The sequence below is a fragment of the Callospermophilus lateralis genome, chromosome 4, assembly GCF_048772815.1.
Source record: "Callospermophilus lateralis isolate mCalLat2 chromosome 4, mCalLat2.hap1, whole genome shotgun sequence".
NCBI lineage: Eukaryota > Metazoa > Chordata > Mammalia > Rodentia > Sciuridae > Callospermophilus > Callospermophilus lateralis.
The window spans coordinates 157,225,887-157,247,449 of record NC_135308.1 but is presented as its reverse complement, the minus strand read 5'-3'; the positions used below and the strand labels follow the sequence as shown (position 1 = coordinate 157,247,449).

Below are 21,563 nucleotides of genomic sequence, written 5' to 3'. Positions count from 1 at the left end.
CCCCTTGCCTCCTGCCTCCTTCCTCCAAGCAGCCACCACTGCCTGACAAGCTGCCTGACAAGCAGGGCATGTGGCCTGGCCATCACTGCTTCCCTTCATTAGGCCACAGCGCCTCGAGCAGACACTGGGCAACTTCCACATGGCTTTGCCCCAAGGGCCGGAGGGCCTGGGACAGACAGGTCCTCACACTATGGCCTCTTTGGGCGCCAGAGCTAAAGCAACCTGGGCATTGAGGATCCTCATGGGAGAAGCCAGGTGCCTGGCCAGACAGGCGCTCCGTGGGCTGTGCCATAGTACCAGGGGAAGAGACACCACCCGACCACTGCCCAGGGGCTCTGGCTGATATGCAGGCAGAGGACAAGGAAAAGAAACTACTGTGTGGCCCTAGAGAGGCCACCAGGCTCAGTTCTGTAACTGCTAGGGCTTCAAGATTCACTCTGAGTTTCCAGCTCAATCTCAGCAGCGGGACTGTCTACCCTGGCTCCGCCGTGTTCTGCTCTGTGGCCCGGGCTCGTCTCTCCCTCGCTGAGCCCAGCTGTGAAAAGGAGACAATGTGCAGCTTGTGGGCAGTAAATGAGATGTCTGTGAGGGGCCTAGCTCACAGGGTCTCTTAAGGACACGGGCAGTAGCCCTGCTCTCTGCTTCCTCCTTCCTCAAGGTGGAGACACCACAGTCAGGATGGAGGAGGAGGCCCCCTGGTGGCGGCTGCTTCCAGCTGCCCTTGTCTGGCAGGACCTGGACAAGGTCGGGCAAGAGGCTCAGGGATGGGGCTGCACCTGACCCCAGGCTCACCTAGGGCCTCATCATTGTCTTCTGTGTCACTGGCCAGTCGAAAGAGTGTGGGCCGCATCCGCTCACAGCGCTGGTACAGCTCCTGGGGACAGCAGGGTAGGGGTGTCAGGGTGGACATGGGCTTTGGAAAAGTCTGCGAGTGGGGAGGGGCGGACATACCTTCATGAGGTCCTCGCTGCTGCCGGACGCCGTGCCGCCCTGGCTGTGGCTCATCACCATCTCCGTCAGGAGTTTCACGTTGTTGTTCACCTCCTCGATGGCATTTACCCGCTTGGAGATCTTCTCCATCCGCTTCTGGTCCTGGGAAGCAGCAGCAACACCCCGAAAGCCTGTGTCAGGCCCAGTGGGAGCCAGGCACTGCCCAGCCCACCCCAGAAAGTGCGCAATGGAGTCTGGCAGAGGGGTGGCTAGCGTGCATCTGCTCCAGGTGGGGCCTGGCTACACCTTACAGAACCCAACACTTGGGACAGGGTGCTGTGGCCCAGGAAGCCCCCTGCAGTCACTTCCTTCTCTGGGAAGGCCCAGGCCTCTGCACAAACTCATCAGAGTCTCCAGAGAGAGCCCAGGAATCCAGTGTCCCATGCTCTCACCAGGTGCTCCTGAAGGACCAGGGCCTCAGAGCCACACCTGTGGTTCCAAGCAACCCCCGCCCCTCCTTGTGTTTGTTTCTTGAAACCAGGTTCCTGTACTTGACAGTGAAGAGGGTCAGTCACGGTCACCGAACCAACCTAGAAGTGAGTGCAGTGCCCTTGCCAGTGTCAGTGGGTGGTGCCGAGTTTGCAGAGCTCTTGGCCTTTAAGGGTGGCTGTAGAGCTGGGCACAGCGGCACACACCTCTAATCTCAGTTACTTGGGAGGCTGAGGCAGGAAGACAGCAAGTTTAAGGCCAATCTCAGCAACTTGGTGAGACTCTGTCTCACAATAAAATAAAAAGAGCCGAGACGTAGCTCAGTGGAAGAGCACCCCTGGGTTCAATCCCCAATAACACCCCCCACTGAAAAAAGAAAAAAAAAAAAAAAACAAAAACAAAACCAGAGCTAGTGCAGGAAGCAAGCTGCCTGCTTACTGGGCAAGTATCTCCCTTGCAGGGCAAAGGTGGACACACGGCTCAGTCCTTCAAGATGACCCGAGGTCCTGCCCTCTGAGCCTCTGGGCACACACTCTCCAGAGCCTGTGCAGGGTCCCCAGAGGATCCCTTGGCAGAATCCATCTAAGACCTGAGTTTAAGCCTAGCCACCTGCCCAGACCAGACTCCCTTCCAGGAAGAAGGAACCAGCAGCTTCTGTGGAGACCAAACTTAAAAATTAACTGTGGGGCTGGGGATGTGGCTCATGTGGTAGCGCGCTCGCCTGGCATGCGTGCGGGCTGGGTTCGATCCTCAGCACCACATACAAAGTTTGTTGTGTCCGCCAAAAACTAAAAAACAAATATTAAAATATTCTCTCTCTCTTTAAAAAAAATTATTTCACTGTCTTGCCATGTGACAGAGAGTGGAGGTGAATCCACAGGGATGTTTTAAAACCTATGTGAGCTTTGTCACAAAGGGCAACGTCATTGTCCATGGAAAAGGGGACTCTAGCATTGTGTATTCCACTTTCCTAATTCCTTTCTCTTCAAAAAAAAATTAACTGTGAAGTGGCTGCTATCAGTGGGGAAGTGGGAGACTTCATGCGAACATCCAGGTTTCTGGGGGAGGGAGAAGGGGAGAAAGGGAGCTAACACTGGGGGCTGAAATGGAGAAAACTGTTATGTGCACTGAGGATATGAAAAAATGAACCCCACTATTATGTGTAACTACAGTGCACTAAAAGAAAAAAGAAAATCCATATTTCAGGATTTTCTGGTGATCTGGTGATCCAGTCATGGGGGGCTGCAGCTGGATGAGCGCTAAAGACCCCGGGAGACAGGGTCGCCTCCTCCTGCCCCAGTGGAATCTGCCTCAGAGCCCTTTACTTTTTTTTTTGGTGACACTGGGGATTGAATCCAGGGTCTCGAGAATGTTAGGCAAGTGACCTGAGTTACATCCCGGCCCTCTTTAATTTTTTTGTTTTGAGATAGGGTTTCTCTGAATTGCCTCAGTTGGCCTAGAACTTGTCATCCTCTTGAGTAGCTGGATTATAATGACACCACCACACCAGGCTGACCCTTAACCTTTTCTTTTAGTTGTCGATGGACCTTTATGTTATTTATTTACTTATATGTGGTGCTGAGAGTTGAACCCATTTACTCACACAGGCCAGGCAAGCCCTCTACTACTGAGCCGCACCCCCAGCTCTCAATAATTTCTGATGTTTTTGGAACGTGCACCGGTTTTGCAGAAGTCCGTCCAGGGCAGGTTGTGCCGAACCACGGGGAAATTCTTCCTTCCACATATTGGGCCCCTAGTGACAGCCCTTTGCTGAGGCAACCCTCTAGCTGGGTCACTGCAGGTCCCCTGTCTGTGCACACACAGTCCCAGTTCAGTGGCCCAGCTCCACCCTCCCACCCTGGCTCCTCCCTGGGCTCTGGGCCCAGCTATCACCTCTTGCACCATCTCCTTGATGAGCTTGTTGGCTGCCCGGAGGTCCTCGGGGTGGGAGCTCTTCAGCAGGCGGGCCAGCATCTGAGGAGACAGGTATGTAACTGTGAGGCCAGCACTAGGCTGAGGGCCACAGTCCAGCTCCCCGTCTCCCGGTGTGGGACCTGGGCAAGTGGCTAAAGCTCTCTGAGATGGTGAGAACTGACAGATACCTGATGGGTGGCCATAAAGACTACTGAGGCCCTACACACAGAGCCTGGCAGAGGCAGGTCCTCAACAGACAGAGCTCCTTCTGCTACTCGGGCTTTCTGAGAACCTTTCTAGGAGGAGGTGGGAGACTCAACAGTGGTGGCCTCTGGGGCTGGGGAGAGAGCAGCATTGACTCCCACCTCCATGTTATAGTCCTTTGTTTAATATTCTTCCTCTGCTGCTAAATTTCTTATCCACAAGTGCATGCTTCTTTAACAAAAAATTAATAAATTATTTATAAAAGGTATAAATAAATATATGTAAACTCCTCAAACCAATCCCAAGGAAAACTCCTGTGTTTATCAAATGCAGGGACACTGTATGGGAAGTAGTCAACACGCAGTGCTTGTCACCCTCTATAGTGACTATGCTCAGCAGAAGCCTCTGCTCCAAAGGCCAAGGCCTAAGCAGCCAGGAGACAGAAATCACTGGCCCAAACCAGCGGAGGTGCCACATGATTCTCCCTGCAGTCTCACCTTGGACTTCTCCTCGTCTTCGAAGATCACATTCTTGGGCCGAGGAGGGGGGAGGGGAAAGATGGCATCCTCGGGAAGCTTGGGGTCCGACTTCACAATCCCTGGGGTAGATGGAGTCAGAAGGCTGTCAGCAGATCCCAGCCCCCAGGGCAGGGCGAGATGTAAAGGTACAGGACAGAAGGCCAAAGCTGGTCTCTCTAGCACACTGGTTCTTGACTTTGGGGGGATGGGGTCTACCCCGGACCTACCATACTGAACAGCAAAAAAAAAAGGGTTTGGCCATCCATTGTTTAAGGCCACTCTCTGAGGAGAAGCCTGACCCAACGCTACCTTTTCTCCACCCAGGCTGTGCTCCAGAAAAGCCACAGAAAGGTCCCACTGACTTTTTTTTTTTTTTTTTGGTACCAGAAATTGAACCCATGGGTGCTTAACCACTGAGCCACATCCTTTCAATTTTTTTTTTTTTTTTTTTTTTTGAGACAGGTTCTTGCTAAATTGCTTAGGGCTTTGCTAAATTGCTGAGGCTGACTTTGAATTTATAATCCTCATGTCTCAGCCTCCCGAGCCACTGGGGTTATAGGCATGTGCCACTGCATGTGCTGGCTTTATGTTTTTGAGAAAGTAAAGTTTCCAATCTTGCAGGCCCAGAAGCCCCTGAAACTGCTGGAGGGGGAGGGCTGCTGGTCCCCACACTCTCTGGGTGCCTCACCCTGCTTCTTCAGCATCTGGTAGGCCTCTGCAATCTTCACTTCCTCGGGTAGGCCGACCGTCCAGCTGTAGAGCAGCTCCAAGATCTTGTTCTTCACCTTCTCTGACGTCCTGGAGCCCAGGTACTTAAAGGACACGAGGAGGAGATGCTTTGACACTGCCTGGCCCCCTTCACTGCAAGCCCAACCTGGACCAGCTGCCTCCCAGGACTCCCTCGGGAGCCTTTGGACTCTGGGGTCCTCACACCCTCGCCACACTAGGCTGGTGCAGACTGACCTCACCTCCCAGCTCTGCCACCTACTGGATGTGTCAGCTCCCTGTGACTCAGTTTCCCCCACGGAGGCGTGGCTGGAGAGCCAACGCAGGAAAACCAGAGCTCAGGGCCTGCTCACAGCTCATGGATGACCTAACCTTGAGATCTCAAGGAGGAGGAGCCAGACGCTCCCAGGCTGACCAGGAAGCAGCAGTGTGGCACTCTGGGCCCTGGGCCCCGCAAACAAGTTCCAACAGCAAACAGGCTGGCAGAGGGGCTCTACCTCCAGAGCCATCTTGTGGGAGGAGGGTGGGGACCACCCGCATTATATAGCAGCTCTGATCAAAGGATGGGTCTGAGCAAGGAATGGTAAAACAGGTGGGCGCTCACCCCACTGAACACGTCCATGACCTGTGGGGGAGGACTCCTCAGGCCAAAGGCCAGAAGCTGAGGTGTGTCAGAGGCCAGGTAGGGTGCCATGGCCAGGCCTGCAGGGAGTAATCTCGAGGCCAGAGCAGCCTGAATAGGACAAGCCATTCCTTGGGACCAGCTCTCCCTGAGGACGGAGCAGCTCCACAGCTGCCTGCCTTCGGTCAGCTGAAAGTGTTCTCAGAAGCTCCAAGCTACTGGACTGGGATGGGAGGGGCCGTGAGAAAGAATCTGTGCCTCTACTGGGTATAAGTTCCCACAGAGGCTGAGGGGTTCGCCAGGGGGCCTGTCTGGGCGTCTTCCTTCTGTGGCCCTTGTCTGACACAGCATGTGTAGCTCAGGCTGGGGCACCCACCTTGGGAGACACGACTTTGATGAGCTCGTTCAGGAAGCGGAACTTGCCCACCTCATCATGGAACCTCTTGCCGCAGCTCTTCATGCAGGTCTCCAGCACCTGGGCGGGAGGGGGGTGAGGGCCCAGAGGAGGCGGTGTCTCCCACACTCCCACAGGGCCCATGAGTCCAGGGTGAGCACTCGTGAGGACCAAGATTCTGTGGCTCAGAGGCATCTGACTGGTCAGACCGGCTAGGGATGTGGCCAGGGGCTGTACAGTGACCGGTCGCCCCACCTGCAGCACTGCAGTGACCCCCTTCACCACAGGGGCCACCTCCCAGCATCACTTGGACACAATTTTGCTAATTTTTTTCTTTGTTAAAACTGAAGTTGGCATTATCTATTTTGGCACTATTCTAAATTACATCTGTGAAATCAGGATTAAACCTCACACATATTAAATACACAATTATTAAAATAAAAAAAGCTTCCTCTCCCCCACCTACAACTCCCCTGAACTCTTAAGTAGAGCCGATGGACCCTCAGTCTGGCTCTCCCTGGTGCCATCACCTAGCTGGGGACAGACGGTACCCTCTGTCCCCTTCTCACCGTCAGGGCCTGGATGGCCTCCCACTCTTGTGGGGACTGGATCTTGTGGGCCAGCAGCCTGGTGGCAAGTGGAGGCCTGGTGGGAGAAACAACACAGAGCCAGGTTGCCATGAAGCCCAGTCACCCCAGGGGAGGGAAAGGGCAGCCCGCTAGGAGTTCAGCACTTTGTGGCTTCTGCAGGGATACACAAAGGCCCACTCTGGATCAGATGGGGAGCTGGGTGGTGGCAGGGCGGGGCCAGGCAGGCCCTAAAGCAAGCTGAGCCTTTGGCTGGTTTTAAGAAATACAATTGGTGGGCTGGGGATGTGGCTCAAGTGGTAGCGAGCTCGCCTGGCATGCGTGCGGCCCAGGTTCGATCCTCAGCACCACATACAAAGATGTTGTGTCCGCCGAAAACTAAAAAAAATATATATTAAAAAAATTCTCTCTTTTAAAAAAAAGAAAAAAGAAATACAATTGGTCTTGTCTCCTGCTTGCTGCAGAGACAAGCCTGGACAGAGGAGCAGAGCCTTCTCAGGGCCCATCTGGGAGTGACCCATGAATGATGTGCCAGGAGTGACAGGTGCAGTTCCCTGGGGACTCAAGATGGCAGGGGACTTCCTGCCGGGAAAATCAGAGCAGCTTCATGGTGGAGGAGGTGACAATGTCAACCAGATCACAAAAGATCACTGCCGGAGTCAGTGCAGGTAGTACTTGCTGAGCACTGGTGACATGGAGCGCCTCGTGCGCTTTCCCACCTGAGCCTCATGAGGTGGCCAGGGAGCCTTCGGCACCCCCCAGGAGGGCAGCACCATCATTCCCACCTGACAGCTGAAGAAACTGAGCTCAGAGGTGACTCAGCCACAAGGTCACTCAGCAGAGAGAGGGTGGGATTCGCCCCCAGGCAGCCCTGGCCCTGGTGAAAGTGGGGCAGAGAAGAAGCACACAGGGCTGTGTCCCTACTCAGCCCCCCGCCTCCCCCCCAGGAGCCTGTAGGGACACACATTTCCAGCTAGAGCCCCATTGACTCAGGAGGCTGAGGTGCAGGAGGATCCCACACTTTTTTTGTGGGGGGCGGGTACTGGGGATTGAACTTGGGGGCACCCAGCTACTGAGCCACACCCCCAGCCCTATTTTGTATTTTATTTGGGGACAGGGCCTCACTGAGTTGCTTAGCACCTCGCTTTTGCTGAGGCTGGCTTTGAACTAGGGATCCTCCTGCCTCAGCCTCCTAAGCCACTGGAATTACAGGCATGGGCCATCACGCTTGGCTGAGGATCCCACATTTAAGGCCAGCCTCAGGAACTTAGCAAAATCCTGTTATCAAAATTAAATTTTTAAAAAGCCTGGGGATATAGCTCAGTGGTAAAGGGTCCCTGGTATTAATCCCCAGTACCACAAAAAAGAAGGCCTACCCCTCAGCCCCTGCCAACAGCTAAGCTTAGGCAGCCCAAGAATGTGTGTCCTGACAGGCACGCCAGGTGGCTCTACGAGGTGAGTATGGTTCTTCCTTGAGCAAAAAGTCTGCTGGGGAGCATGTGCCCCTCCTGGCAGGGCCCCCAACAAATCCACCAGCGGGGGGTGGGGTGGGGGTGGGCAGGCCCAGTGCCCTTGCCTCCCGATCAGATCTTGGGGCCAACTGCTCATCCCCTGAGCCTCAGGGTCTTAACCTATAACATGGGCCCACGAGGCACAACTCAGAATGACACACAAGTAGCCCTGGACTCAAAGGCCCACTACTGTTGCTAACTGGGAAGTGCTCCATCCGGTGAGGAGGCAGGTCCTTTGACCCATGGCCAGGCAGGTGCACGCTGCAAGTACAGAGTGTTCTGAGGAGTATGTAAGAGAGGGCCGCCTACCCCTCAAAGTCCTCGTTGAGCTGCTCACAGAAGCCGTTGATGCTGGCCCAGTTCAGCTCCTTGTTCAGGGGGTTTGTGGCTCTGTCTGCAGGAGGAGAGGAGGTCAGAGTAACCAGGCAGAGGGGCCCCTGTTCCCCGACCCCATGCTGGGAGCAGGAGGGATGTGACAAGCACACAGCAGTGGCCTCGCTTCACTTCCTGCCCAGAGAGTCCCAAGACCTGTGCGCCCACGCTCCAAGCTCCAATCCAGTAGGTGAACAGGTAAGGACCTGGGCAGGCCTCCGCTCAGCTTTCCACCACTGGGCCCCACTCTTAGAGGCTCTGCCCAGGGTCACTTTCCTCCTCCTATCTCCTCTTCCTTACAGTTGTACCCCTGCCACACCAACTTCAGCTCTGCTGATTCTGCTTCTGGAATTTATGCTCAGAAAAGATCCAGAAGTAAGAGGTGGGGAAGCCACGGTCCCACTCTCAAGGAGCTGTGTGGCCAGGCAGTGGGCCAAGAGAAGCTAGGTTCTGTCACAGACAGAGGGAGGCAAAGGAGCCATGGGGCCCAGATGAGGAGGCAGGGCATTGGGGGACAGGGGAAGCTGCCTGGAAGATGAAGCACTCAGCAGGCACTGGAAGGAGTCACCCGAGCTGGGGGCCGGCCTCTGACCAGTTCACAGTCAGAAGACGCAAAGAGCTGAGCACAGGAGGTGTGAGGCCCTTGGAAAGGAAAGCGGGTTTTGTTGTCATGCTGGCCCTTCTCTGGGGTGTGGCTCAGCGCCACCTCCTCCAGGCAGTCCTCCTGAGCTCTCCACTGCCCAGGTACCAGTGTGGGGTGAGTTCTTTGTCTGTGTCCTCTGAATTGCAGACCCAAGCCTGCTATCATCCTGTGTCACAGCCGCTGTGTACACCCCTCTCCCCTCAGCCAGTGGAAAATGCACCATGAATGAGGGGTCAGCTGTGAGCACGCGGGGGTGAGGTCATCTACAGAAAGGGGATGGGAATTGAGACCAGACACTTGTCCTTTGACCCCAACATTGTTTAAGAAACAAAGTAGGTCATAACTTCCCTGAACTTCCAACTCCCCACTTGTAAAGTCAGAATGAAACAGGGACTAATTTTAGATGACAAAACGCTTTGTGCATGGCAAGGCCCTGGGAAGCCGGAGGGGGACCCTCGCTCCTCACAGTCTCTGAGCTTCACCTGTTCCCAGTCAGTTCTGCCCACATCTGGACACTGAGCTGGGTGTGGAGGGAACACAGCCCAGGAGGTGGGACACAGAAGGATCTATAGAGGAGGAAGTTGGGGACCCAGCATGTGGTGCCTGTCCTGGGGCCCTATGCTGTGGCAGGGGGCCAGAGCCTGGGGTCCCAGTGCCTGAGGGCCTATCTATTCAGTAAGCCTGGGGCAGCGAACAAGATCAAATGCCTGCCTCCTGTGGCCAATGGCCCAGCGAGAGGAATACAATGCTAAGATTAATAGACAAACACAAACTGCATACTGTCTGTTGCAAGGTAATATAAAGCAAAGAGCAAAAGGTGGCGTAGAAGATGCCAGGGGTGGCCATTCCCTAGGACTGCTCAGAAAAGATGGGCTGAATCAAGTGAAACACTTTCTTCCTAGGTCTAAGTTTCTGTCTCAGGAGCCCAGCAGGACCTCCCATTCCCTTAAAGGAACAGAAGACCTTGTGAACCCCTGGAAATACCAGGAATATGCCCTCCCCTATATACTCCGCCTCCCAGGCCCCCAACATGGCCAAAGGCTGGGGAACACCAGTCAGAAATAAAGACTTGGGAGGGAGGCCCTGTCCACTTGATGACACTCAGCTGGGGGTGGGGTGGGCAAAATAGGAAGTCTCCTAAAGTGTCAAGGACATGTGAGCCAGAATAAGGACACTATCACTGATTCTGGAAACAACTTGTGGAGGAAGCGTGGGTCTTATAGGCCACCGGCTCTCCCCTTCATGGGGCTTAAAGTCCAAGAAGACCTGACCCACTGCCCTGGCCCTCTCAACTCTATCTGGGCAAAACCTTCCGTGGCAGGCAGCAGGGGAGAGCGTCTTGGGGGAGGAGGGAGGGAGGGTTTCACAACAGGGTGCAACTCCACCCTGTCACTCCAAGGTGGTGACAATATCATCATCTACCTCCAACCACCACTAAGGAAAAGCTCAAAATTTTGCTAGGATTCAAAGGGAAAGAAAAAGAGAAAACAATCTCAGGCCTAATTAATCCAGAACTAGTCAATCCCAGGTGTCCCCAACTTCTGCCTGTTTCTGGACTCTGGCCTCTCTGAAAATTCCCACTGTTGCTAAATCTGTCCCTCCAGCTGAGCCCCCAACCCACCATGCAGGGACGGTGCATGCCAGGCCAGGTTCTACCCCTGAGCTACACCTGAGACTGTTGTGCATCACTCAGACTTAAAAATTGTCTTGGGGCTGGGGTGGTGGCTCAGTGGTAGAGCGCTCACCTAGCACGTGCGAGGCCCTGGGTTCGATCCTCAGCACCACATAAAAATAAAGAAATAAAATAAAGGTATTGACAACTACAACTAAAAAATAAATATTTTAAAAAAGAACTTAAAAAGTTTGCAATCAGCCTGAAATCAGTTAGCCAGGGCCCAACCCAACCCTCTGAGTTGCTGCTGAGACCTGGACACTTGTAGCATTCTGGAACAGTCAATGGCCTCTGAGTGCCTCCTTTTTACCCATCACATTCCTCACACTGGCCAGACTGATTGACACATCCCTGGGGATGGTGTGGTTCCAAGGCCAACTCAGAGTTCAACTCTGCTCAAGAATGGCTTAAAAGGGGCTGGTCACGACCCCAAACCACCCTGCAAAGCTCCCTGGTATGTCCGGGCCCAAGAGGCTTCCCTGCAGACCTGGCCCAGTCAAGGGGTCAAAGGAGGAAAAACCTTGGAAGAGAGCTGTCACTAGATCAGTGAGTAGCAAATCATGGCTTTCGGAGGGCAGAGTCTAGGAGGGGGATAGTGAGGGCTGAGGATCCTCAGCATTGCAGGACAGGCAGCTCAGCTGGAGGGCGTGGGGTTCAGAAGCCTGAGCAGGACGCTGTCTCTGGGGACAGACTGGGAAAAGGTGCAGAGGCCTTTGGAGGAAGCTCGGCAAGAGCTAGGAGAGCAATCAGAGTAAGAGGACCGGGCTGGGGGTAGTGACAGCGAACTTGGATTTACTTATGGAGCCTGGGACCAGACCCTCCAAGCATGTAGGTCTTGGGGGTTCCTCACGGTGGGGACCGCGGGGGAATCCTGACTATCCCCGTCTGGACGGGGAAAGAGCAAATCTGAGAGTAGTTGGAGGATCCAGGATGCACAGGAGGGTACCGCTCCACCCAGGGCCCTAGAGTGAAAGGGGCCTGAGAAGGGTGCGTCCTTTCGGGGTCTGAGATGCAGCCCTGGGGACCGCTCTTTCGCTCCCTCCCTGGGCCCAAGCGAAGACTCGGGGGCCTGCTCTTCGCGGAGTCGCCCGGGCCTGAGGGGGCTGAAGGCTGCCCTCCGTCCCGGGGGTTCGGGCATAGCTTACTCCCGGCCCGGGGTCCAGACCCCGGCAGGGGTGGGTGGGCGGTGTCCGCTGCCACCGCGCGGCGGCGCAGCCCGCGGGGTCTTCCCGCAGGTCAGGGTCGGAGGGGCCGCCTCGGGACACCGCCCCTCCCGAGACGGGGGCGGGGCGTGAGGAGGGGGCGCCGCGTACCCCGCCCCCGCCGGGAAGGGGCCTGCCTCGCGCCCCCGGTTCCGGTTCCGGTCCGGCCCGCGCCCCTCCCGGACACTCACTGATTCGCGCCTCCAGAGTCTCCGGCTCCATCGCTGGCTCCATCCGCCACGGGCCCCCGGCTCGGCACCGCCCCCCGCCCCCCGCAGCTCTCGCGGGACCTCCTCGGCACCGCCCTCTGTCGATTAAAGGGGCAGCGTCCGCTCCAACGCGCTGGAGCGGCGCGCAGGGGCGCTGGGCACCATAGAGAGGCGAACGAGCTCGCCCAGAGCGTCACCCGTTCGTCCAACCCCTCCCCCAGACGGGGAGGCGGTGCTGGGAAGGACCCGCCGCCTGCCTTCCCGTTCCCGGTGTTCAGGCGGGAGAGGAAGCGGAGAGACGGGGTGCTGAGGGCAACACCATGGAAACCCTACGGGACGCTCTAACTCGTTCTGCGTCACGGAGATACTTGTGACCGCTTCCGGAAGGGCGCTCCGGGGCCATGTTTCTGAGGGGCTCTGAGGTCACTTCCGGAGCCCTAGGGGTACTTCCGTCTAGACGTGAAGTTGGGAGGGTAGCCTTAAAAGGGCAATAATCCATATTGGCCGCTGTGAAAATGACGAAAGTAAGTGCTTACGGTGTTCCAGGCATTGCGCTAAGCATAATAAGCATAAGAGTGTGTGTGTGTGTATGTTTATTGTGTGTTTATGTATATATGCACGTACACACACACACACACGTTAGTCCATTACTCCTCACAGCAAACCCGAGAGCCAGGTGGTTTGCCAGAGGTCCCGGTGACAGCCTGATCCCTTGTCCTGCCTCCTGCATTCAGCTTGCCAACGTTTAATGAAGTCACTGCATTTGTTTTGTTCCGTGATAGGCATTGGAGGAGAAAGATAGGGCCAGATATTTGTCACGCGCGATGGTGGCGGAAGCCCAAGGAATAATGGCAACACCGGAGTGGCCACTTTCCCAAACAGGGGGTGGTGTGGGGCGAGGGGCCGGGGACCTTGCCAGAGGTTTACCTGAAAACAGTCGGGTTTCCCCAGGTAGACCTGGTGTGAAAAGGATATTCAGGGAGAAAGAGTAAGGGGAATTCAAGGAATCGGAAGAATTCCAGTGCGGCTCCAGGCGGCGTCTGGGGAAGACGGGCAAGATCACGCAGCTCCCGTGGTCGGCTTTTTTTTTTTTTTTTCTCCTGAAAGCTGTGTTGGAGGTGTTCTAGAGTCTTAGGGGTGGGGACGAAGTCAGATTTTTGAGAGGCCCAGGCGGCAACAAGGCGAAGAAGATACTGGTGTGAACATTCCTGCAAACAGGAGAGTAGGATGGACAGACATCCTAGCCTTGGTGTCATGTGTTTCTCCCTCTACCAAAGTCCTCCCTGGCCTGCCCTGTCCTCCCCGGCCTGGGGACCTCGCGCCCCGCGGGGCTGCTAAATTGCTCTCGGTCTCCCCCTGGTGACACTCCGGGAAACCTGTCCTGAGTGTCCTCTCCAGCGGCCCGGTGCCGGGAAGGGTTAAGGCACGACTAGGGAATCTGGCGAATCCGGTTCTGCTTGGGCTGTTGCCTTGGCGAGTGACCTCGATTCACCTTGCAGAACCGCAGTGACCTCATCCGGATCAGTTTTTCCCCTAAATTCAACCACTCAGCTGACGGGTACGTTAAATTCTCTCCTCAGGCCATTAAAATTTTGTAAGAAAGGAATACGTTTATTTATGGCATCCCTCAATAAATAAAAACTGTAACGTAATATGCACGTGGAATCTTTTTTGTTTGTTTGATTATTGAAATGAATTATTACTGAAATAAAAGGCAAACCACATTTACCACTTGGATTTAGGGGCCCATCCACGCGGTCAGAAGTCTTTCTAAATTTTTTAATTCTTTTGTGGTGCTGGGGATTGAACCCTGCTAGGCAAGAGCTTCACCACAGAGCTACATGCCAGCCCCAAGAGTCACTTTTTAAAGACATGGATTTGACCTGGGTGCACACACTGGCTTCACTGCTTTCTAAATTGTGTGGCCTTGAGACCAAAGAGGAAGTGGAACTTGGTAGGCAGGAAGTGAATACCACACCATGGGCTCCCCACTCACTGTGTCTGCTGAACTTTCTCCTCAAACTTATCTCCATTCTATATTTTTCTTTGATTCATTATGTTCTTTGTCTCTCTACCCCGCAGAATGTCTGCTCCCCTAGGAACTTGGGCTGTCGCCTTGGGGAGTGACCTCGATCCACCTTGAGGAATTTCATCTGTTTGGTTTATTGGTGAATCCCCCTGAGGCCTAGAAGAGTAACTGGTACCTAGCAGGTATTAGGGCTCAGAGCAGGTACCCCATCAGTATGGCACCTAGGCTGAAGGAAACCTGAGAGGGCACGAAGGGAGGTCTTTCTGACCTCCTGTCCTCCTTTTTCCTTCTCCCCTTTCCCACTAACGTGGACCTTGGAAACTAGAGTTCCTCTTCCCCAATGCCCTTCCTCAAAGCAAGTCATAGAACCTGGAAATATAACTGTAGACCCGGTAGGTCACAAGACCCTCCTCCCAGCTGAGAGGCCAGTGGGAAAAAATAGGCCTTGCTGGGTGTCCACTGGGTCCCACTGAGTCTCCCCATTAAATCACACCCTTTTGTCCCATCATATTTCTATGATTTGATGCTTTTTTAAAACCTAAGCAGAATGCATGGTTCGCCCCAGGTCTTGGGGTCTTCATTCTGAAGGCGCCTGTGTCACATAAAACGGATGAAATGAATTTGTTATGCTTTTCTCCCATCCATCTGTCTTTGTCAGTTTTATTTCAGACCTAGCCAGGAACCCTTGGGGGGCTGAGAAAGCCCTTCTTCCCCTACAGTGTGCAATATTATAAATTAGATGAATGAATGGTTGTGTCCGAGGTTGCCCAGAGAGCTGGAGGTGAAGGGGGGCAGACCACACTGGCCTCACAAAGCCTTTAAGGCTGTCTGTAAGTGGGTCCTGGGGAGCTGGGCTTGGGGAGGGAGAATCAGAAGCCGATTTTTGCAGGGAGGACTTGGCCTAGACTTGGGTCAGGGGAGGAGATGCAGAAGGGGGACCTGAGCCCAGTGAATGGAACCCACCCAACACGGGAAATGGGAAATGTGGGCTTTGGCCTCTGGCAGTTGTTCCTGTCCACCCCCCGCCCTTTGCCAAGGGTTTACTCTGACTTGGGGAGCCCCTGGGAGGAGTGAGTAAAGCTGAACTGTCTTTGCAGCTCTGACCACTGGCGCTTGCTGGCCTCCAAGGGATTCACACCTCAGCCCCTTCCCAGAAAAACCCTCCAGCATCAGAAATGCTGGTGAGGATGGGCGGGGAGGAAAGGAAAGACGGGTAGGCGTCCTTGAGAACTTGGAGGAGAGAGAGATGGGGCAGCATGGGACCTGCCTCAGCCTGTGACCCTGACAAGTCCTGGCTCACGCGTCCCATCTAGACAGACCTCCAGAAGCAAGGGCACAGAGAACTGTGGATGTCATTGTCCCCTTTAGCCCTCATGCACAGTTGAGAAATCTGAGGCCCCGAATAATGTGGCTGGCCAAGGTCCTCACATGCCTCCATCACAAAAGCCTGCATGACACCAAGTCCCTGCCGTTGAAGACCGGAGGGATCCAGATGGGCTGGTGTGAGGGAGCCGGCTGGGAAGTGGCCTGGGCAACTCCTTCTGAGGAGCTGACAATTCTCCTGTGGTAGGGAGTGTGTCATCTGTGCCACGTCCCTGGGAAGGTAGTGAAGCATGTAAGCACAAAGGCTCTGGGGTCACACAGCTAAAAACAGAACAGAATTTGAATTCAACTTGAGCCTCTGTACCCAAAGTCCACGCTTGATCCTAGGAATCATGATTTCAGGTCCCAGTGCTGACCAATGAGAGAGCAGACACCAGCGAGATGGGAGAGCCCTTGGAACTTATGTATTCACATCAAATCCTGGGCTCATGTGCAGGGGACAGGGAAAGGGCTTATATTTCTGAATCAGAACTAGGATGCATAGTATAAGCCATTTTTCATCCAACAAAAGAATCTCAAAGGGCTGGGGATGTGTTTGGCTAACATGAATGAGACCCTGTGTTGGATACTTTGCACAGCAAAAATTAATAATAATAATAATAGGCTTATCAAGTATTAAAATTCAACTCAATTTCTCTGTACATTTAATACATTATCTTTGTTGAAAACAATGACCTTTAGATGGAAGGAACTATAAATTCAGTGCAAATATAAATGACTGTGCTACAGAAGATGAACTAATTGGTTGTTTGCAATTAATGCTTTCCCAGGAAATCTGGTTTGCCTGAAATAAGGAACAGCAAAAGTAAGATTTGGTTCAAGGGAAACTGGGCCATTTCTTGGGGGAGGGAAGTAGATTTATGGCCACTAGAGAAATGAACTTGTTCATCGGGCTTTTCCAAGTTCTGGAATGGTGGGGTGAATAGGTAGGGATCTTCCTGTGAAACAGTTTGTTTCACTTTGATTCCATGATAAAAATATTTCTACCATTTCTTGACTCGTTTACTGTGCCCCATGAATTTTGCATATACAATGTTCCAGTACTTTGAGGTACCTATTAGCCTTCCCACTTTATAGAGGAGACTGAGGTCCAGAGGGCTTAAGGAAGAGAGCTGGAGAGCTCTGGCCAAATTCTGCTTGGTTTTCAATGTGCAGCTGGTCTGCTCTGCTGGCTTTCTTCATGGGCACCCAGATTCCCCTGGACTCTGCGGTTGTGAACCAGGAATGGGTGCTGCGTGGTCTCCCAGCCCACTGCACCTGCCTGCTCAGGCTCCCAAGAGCAGGGTCTGAAATGAGCTCCCAGGGAAAGGCCGACTTGTCTCAGGGTCTGATTACACGGTGTGGGTCATCTGTGATCCCCGGCCTTTCACTGCCCTTGTCTTTAAAATCGGCCTCTCCCTACTCTGAGTGCTCAGGTGTAACAGGTGGAGCCTCACTTGCCAGTGACCACATTTTGTGCCAGCCTAAGTAGGAGAAGGAAGAAGGGTCTGGGAAGTGAAGAGGCCCCCAGTAGGCTAGTAGTCTGCTTCCCCATCCCCTCTCCCACCTGTCTCCCGGTCGGGGTGGGTGTGGCCACAGAGGCCGATACCGTGGCCCTCACCTCATTGGCCAGAAGAAAACTAGGTCTCTGGATCTCACCAATAGTAAGGCAACATGCAAATATTGCCCCTCGCTAATTGGCTGATGGGCAGATGGTCCATTCATTCCTGCGCTCTAGGCCAGGAGAGTTTGACGCGTAACTTTCAGCAAGTAAAAGCAAAGTGCCCACCTTAGGCCAAGCCCTGTGCCAGGAGCGGGCGTCCCGGGGTGAATAAGAGAGGCAAGGCGCCGCCCTCGTAGAATTCACATTCTAGTAGTCTAGTAAGCACAGAAGGGACAATACCATTTTAGATCAGGACAATGCCACAAACGACTAGGGAGCTGTGAGCTCGCAGTGTCGTCGCAGGTCGCCTTTGGGGTTATTCAAAGTGCTGCGGAGGAGGGCGACACCGATTATCCTGCGGAGAGGGCCTGCAGGGTGCCAAAGGTGGTGCCCGACTGTGGGACTGGAGAAACCGAGCCAGTTTCTCCTCAAGCTGGGACAGAGGAGGACAGTATGTGGGAAGCCTCTTTAGGATGCAGGGCGGGATGAGCACAGTTGTGTCCCTTCACCTCCAGAGCCTGCAGTTAATGGAGGATGAGAAATAACCTGTAGACCACAAGAGGTATTTAATACGTTTAAAAATAAAACGCCAAAGCCGGCGGCGGCGGTGCCCTAGCTACCCGGGAGGCTGAGGCAGGAGGATGGCCTGAACCCGGAAATTCGACGTCAGCCTGGGCAACAGAGGGAGACCCACTCTCAAAAAAAAAAAAAAAAAAAAAAGAAAAGAAAAGAAAAAAAAGAAAGAAAAAGAAAGAAAGAAAGAAAAAAAAGAAAAAAGAAAAGAAAGAAAGAAAGAGAAGAAGAAAGCAAGCAAGCTCCAAGTAGTGACAACTGTTGTCACACAGGGAGAGGTCCTCAATTCCATTCCCTAGTTTGGGGCTTTCACCCAAACATACATGTAACTTCCAAGCCCCTGTCCTCATTTCTCCATCCGCCACCCCATACCCAACTCTGCACACCGGCACTTTGTCTCCATGCCTTTGGCAGGACAAGGACTCCAAGGACAGCAAGAAGGACTTGGAGAAGCTCCAGAAGGAACTTCCTTGTCTTTCTGTCAGAGTCACAGCTGCTAGGGGGAGGGGAGCAGTGCAGTTCCCACAAATTTAGAGAATGGTGGAGCTGGCAGAAGAATTGAGCTCATCTACCTCATCCAGAGCTTTTCAATCTTTTTTGACGGATGTGCAGGGTAGGAAGTGCAGTTTACAGGACCAGGTGCGACTCACTTTCTGTGGCGCCTGGAGTTGGCCATTTGTTCTTCAAACATCTATAAACCACTGATGGAGAATTACGTATTTATTTACAGTGAGAAATAAACTAAATAAATGACAAACTTTAAAAGTGACAAATACATAACCATTTAATCCAAACAAGACTTTGCACTCAGCTACCTGACACGTTCGATAATATTTTTTCATATGATTTTGAGTTGCACACTGTTTGCACAGCAATGATTCTACTGCTGTATGAAATGGCACTGTGGCTTTTTGGTGGCATTAGAGATTGAATCCAGTGACACTCTATCTCTCAGCCACATTCCAGCCTGTTTGATTTTTGTTCTTTTTTATTATTCCATTTTATTTTTTGTGTGGTAGTGGGGATTGGACCCAGGGATACTCTACCATTGAGCTACCCCCAAGTCTTTTTTGGTTTTGAGCTCATTTGTTACTGGAGATGGAACTCAGGGGCACTCACCACTGAGTACACCCCCAGCCCTGTTTTGTATTTTATTTAGAGACAGGGTCTCCCTGAGTTGCTTAGGGCCTCACCTTTGCTGAGGCTGGCTTTGAACTCGTGATCCTCTGGCCTCAGCCTCCCCAGCTGCTGGGATGACAGGTATGTGTCACTGCTCTGGGTTTACACCCCAGTCTTTTTTATTTAATTTTTTTTTTAAGACAGGGCCTCACTAAGTTGCCCAGGCTGGCCTTGAACTTGCCATCTTCCTGTCTCAGGCTCTTGAGTTGCTGGGATTACAGGTGGGTGCCACCATGCCCAGCCATATAGTAATAATTTTACTGAGTTTTCCAAGAGTAACACAAAGTCACCTTGCTAACATAATTAATTAGGAAACATTCATTATTATAATTTTTTTAATCTTAGAAAGGGTTTTTCTCAGCTTTAGAATCTGTTACTGGTAATGTGTCACATGCTAAGACCCAACCCAAGTATATATATATATATCTTATATACGTATAAGATAGTCATTAGGTCGGGTGTGGTGGCGCATGCCTGTAATCCCAATGACTTGGGAGGCTGAGGCAGGAGGATCAAAAGTTCAAGGCCAGCCTCAGCAACTTAGGGAGGCCCTGAGCAACTTAGCGAGAACTTGTCTCAAAATAAAAAAGAGCTGGGGATGGGTTTCAGGGATTAAACACCCCTTGGTTCAATCTCCAGTATAAAAATAAACTATTCACAGGACATCACACTTGCTGGTCATAGTACTGCTCTAGTGCAAAGTGACAGAGGTGCTCTTATAAACTATTGCACATGATTTCTAACAAAAGGTAGACTAGCCCGGGCTGTGTTCATAACCACGCAGGCTGCGTCCTCAGCTGTTCCCCTAGGCACGGCGTTCCGATGGCCACGGAATCGCCCACTTGTAACTTAGCCATCTGATAACTGGAAGAATTCTCTGAAGCCTCCCACCCAGCTCCACATGGGGCGGATCTCCTTCTCCTCCCCTGCCGGGCGCCTGGGATGGACACAGTGGTTACCCAGTGATTCCGCGTCTTGATACCCAATGAGTCAGGTGCCGGAGTTTCTGGAAGCCGGTTCTCACATCAGGACAGCGGTGACTATGTAGCTATTCCTAGGTGGCTGCCAACCTCACAACTGAAACCCAGACGTGTGACTAACTCAGCCTCCTTAGTCACATTTCAGAAATGCTGCCGCCACTCGGGTATGGCCTTGCAGGGAAAGTGCGGGTCAATGGAAGGGACCGTCGTCCTCACGGACCATGACTCCATCCTCCTGCTTCTGCAAATTGTGTAACATCTGACCTTGCAAACGTGTTTCTAGGGCTGCTCCCGATTTCAAGGGGCCCTGGCATTGATGCTGTCTTCACGGGCTTCATGGTGACTCCATCTGTGCTAGAGACCGTAAGCACCATCCGTAGAAAACACCAATCAAGTTTCCTGTGACAGTTCTCACGCGCCCCAGGCGCCAGCACACTGATATTCTCTGTTCTGTTGTTTTGCAGCCTGCTGGATCAAGCCTAACCTGAGCCAGAACAGAGCAGTGATTCACCCAAAGTCACAGAGCAGGTGCCACCCCCAAGCAGGGTCCTGTCGCCTGTCCCCCAGTCTGTGGTCCTTTCTTCTGCTGCCATTAAACAACTTCAAGATTCCTTTCGCCGTGGGTGAGCTTAGGGGCCATGACGGCTTCGCCTGGTGCATCCCTGGGCCCTGCTCACACGGAGGTGGAGACTGGAAGGAGGAAAATGAATGAAAGCAAACGTGCCGACCACTTTCTCCTCAACCTTAGACCCGAATCCACAATTCCCCTTTAGGTGGCAACTCAGGAGCACCACAGGGACATTGTGAAAGGTTGTTCAAGTTGTGCACTGTGCATAGGTCCAACCAGCCCACCTCCATCTGCCAAACCCGCTCCCTGGGGTGGGGGTTGTGTCTCTTCCTGGCTCGCGCAAGGCTGATGGCCTCCCGCCAGCCCTGTCCAGAGACTCAAGTCTATTCCTGGGCAACTTTGTGCACATCATCTCACAACCCTGGGTCTGGACTTGTTCCTCTGCACAACGGAGATAGTAGTCGCACTTCAGAGGTTGCCGCGAGGTGGAGGTGAAGGTGTGTGTACAAAGTCGGTGTGACCTGCCCCTGGAAACCAGGACACACAGGTGAAGGACAGCGTTCAAGGATGGAGGTGCAGTTCTGTGCAAAAGCCAGGGCGGGGGTGTGCTCAGTGGTAGGGCACGCGCCTGGAGTGCTCAAGGCCTGGGGTTCCATCCCCAGCACCACGGACAGAACACCAACAGTAACAACACAACAGGACAGACAGACAGACAGACAGAGCCAGCCACTGGAAACAATGCCACCCACCAGCAGGAGACCCGCCCCAAACAGACGGAGGTGGGTATGGAGCAGTTTCCAAGATATACTGTTTTTGTGTTTTGTTCTGCTTCGCGGTGCTGACAACTGAACCCAGGGGCGCTCTACCACGGAGCTTGCATGCCTGGCCCTTTTAATTTTCTATTTTGAGAGAGGGTTTTGCTAAGTTGCTGAGGCTGGCCTTGACCTTGTGATCCTCCTGCCTCAGCCTCCTGAGTACCTGACATTACAGGTGGGCATCGCCAAGCCCGGCTTCCAGGATATATTAAGAGAATAAAATCAAGGAACAGAACTGTGCGAAGAGCATGTGGTCACCTGTGTGGCCCGTGGAATATTCTTGGAAGGAAGCACGAGAAGGGATTGGCTTCTGGGTGTCTGCGGGGACTCATAAGAGGGCAACTTGCTTCTCCCTGCAGGTTCCTTGTGAGCCGTGTAAAGTGTTTGTTCATCAAATGTGT

At 53.2% G+C, this 21,563-nt stretch overlaps 2 protein-coding genes across 4 annotated transcripts in view; one reads left to right on the top strand and one right to left on the bottom strand.

Moving 5' to 3' along the window:
- Gga1 (golgi associated, gamma adaptin ear containing, ARF binding protein 1) overlaps positions 1-12,348 on the bottom strand; it is a 19,575-nt gene extending 7,227 nt beyond the window's left edge. The window contains exons 1-9 of one of the 3 annotated variants that reach the window (XM_076855134.1): positions 11,976-12,348; positions 8,205-8,289; positions 6,367-6,442; positions 5,780-5,878; positions 4,744-4,867; positions 4,035-4,135; positions 3,313-3,393; positions 952-1,092; positions 793-874 (exon numbers count right to left, since the gene is read on the bottom strand). In XM_076855134.1, coding sequence (XP_076711249.1) covers positions 793-874; positions 952-1,092; positions 3,313-3,393; positions 4,035-4,135; positions 4,744-4,867; positions 5,780-5,878; positions 6,367-6,442; positions 8,205-8,289; positions 11,976-12,018 — 832 coding nt within the window. In that variant the 5' untranslated portion in view covers positions 12,019-12,348. Of the gene's footprint in view, positions 1-792; positions 875-951; positions 1,093-3,312; positions 3,394-4,034; positions 4,136-4,743; positions 4,868-5,779; positions 5,879-6,366; positions 6,443-8,204; positions 8,290-10,655; positions 10,685-11,727; positions 11,817-11,975 lie in introns of those variants that run through there. The other 2 variants (XM_076855136.1, XM_076855135.1) reach the window with 2 other exon arrangements.
- Lgals2 (galectin 2) overlaps positions 10,930-21,563 on the top strand; it is a 25,759-nt gene continuing 15,125 nt past the window's right edge. The window contains exon 1 of the mRNA XM_076855139.2: positions 10,930-11,128. Within this exon, the coding sequence (XP_076711254.1) occupies positions 11,039-11,128 (90 nt within the window). The 5' untranslated portion in view covers positions 10,930-11,038. The remainder of the gene's footprint in view (positions 11,129-21,563) is intronic.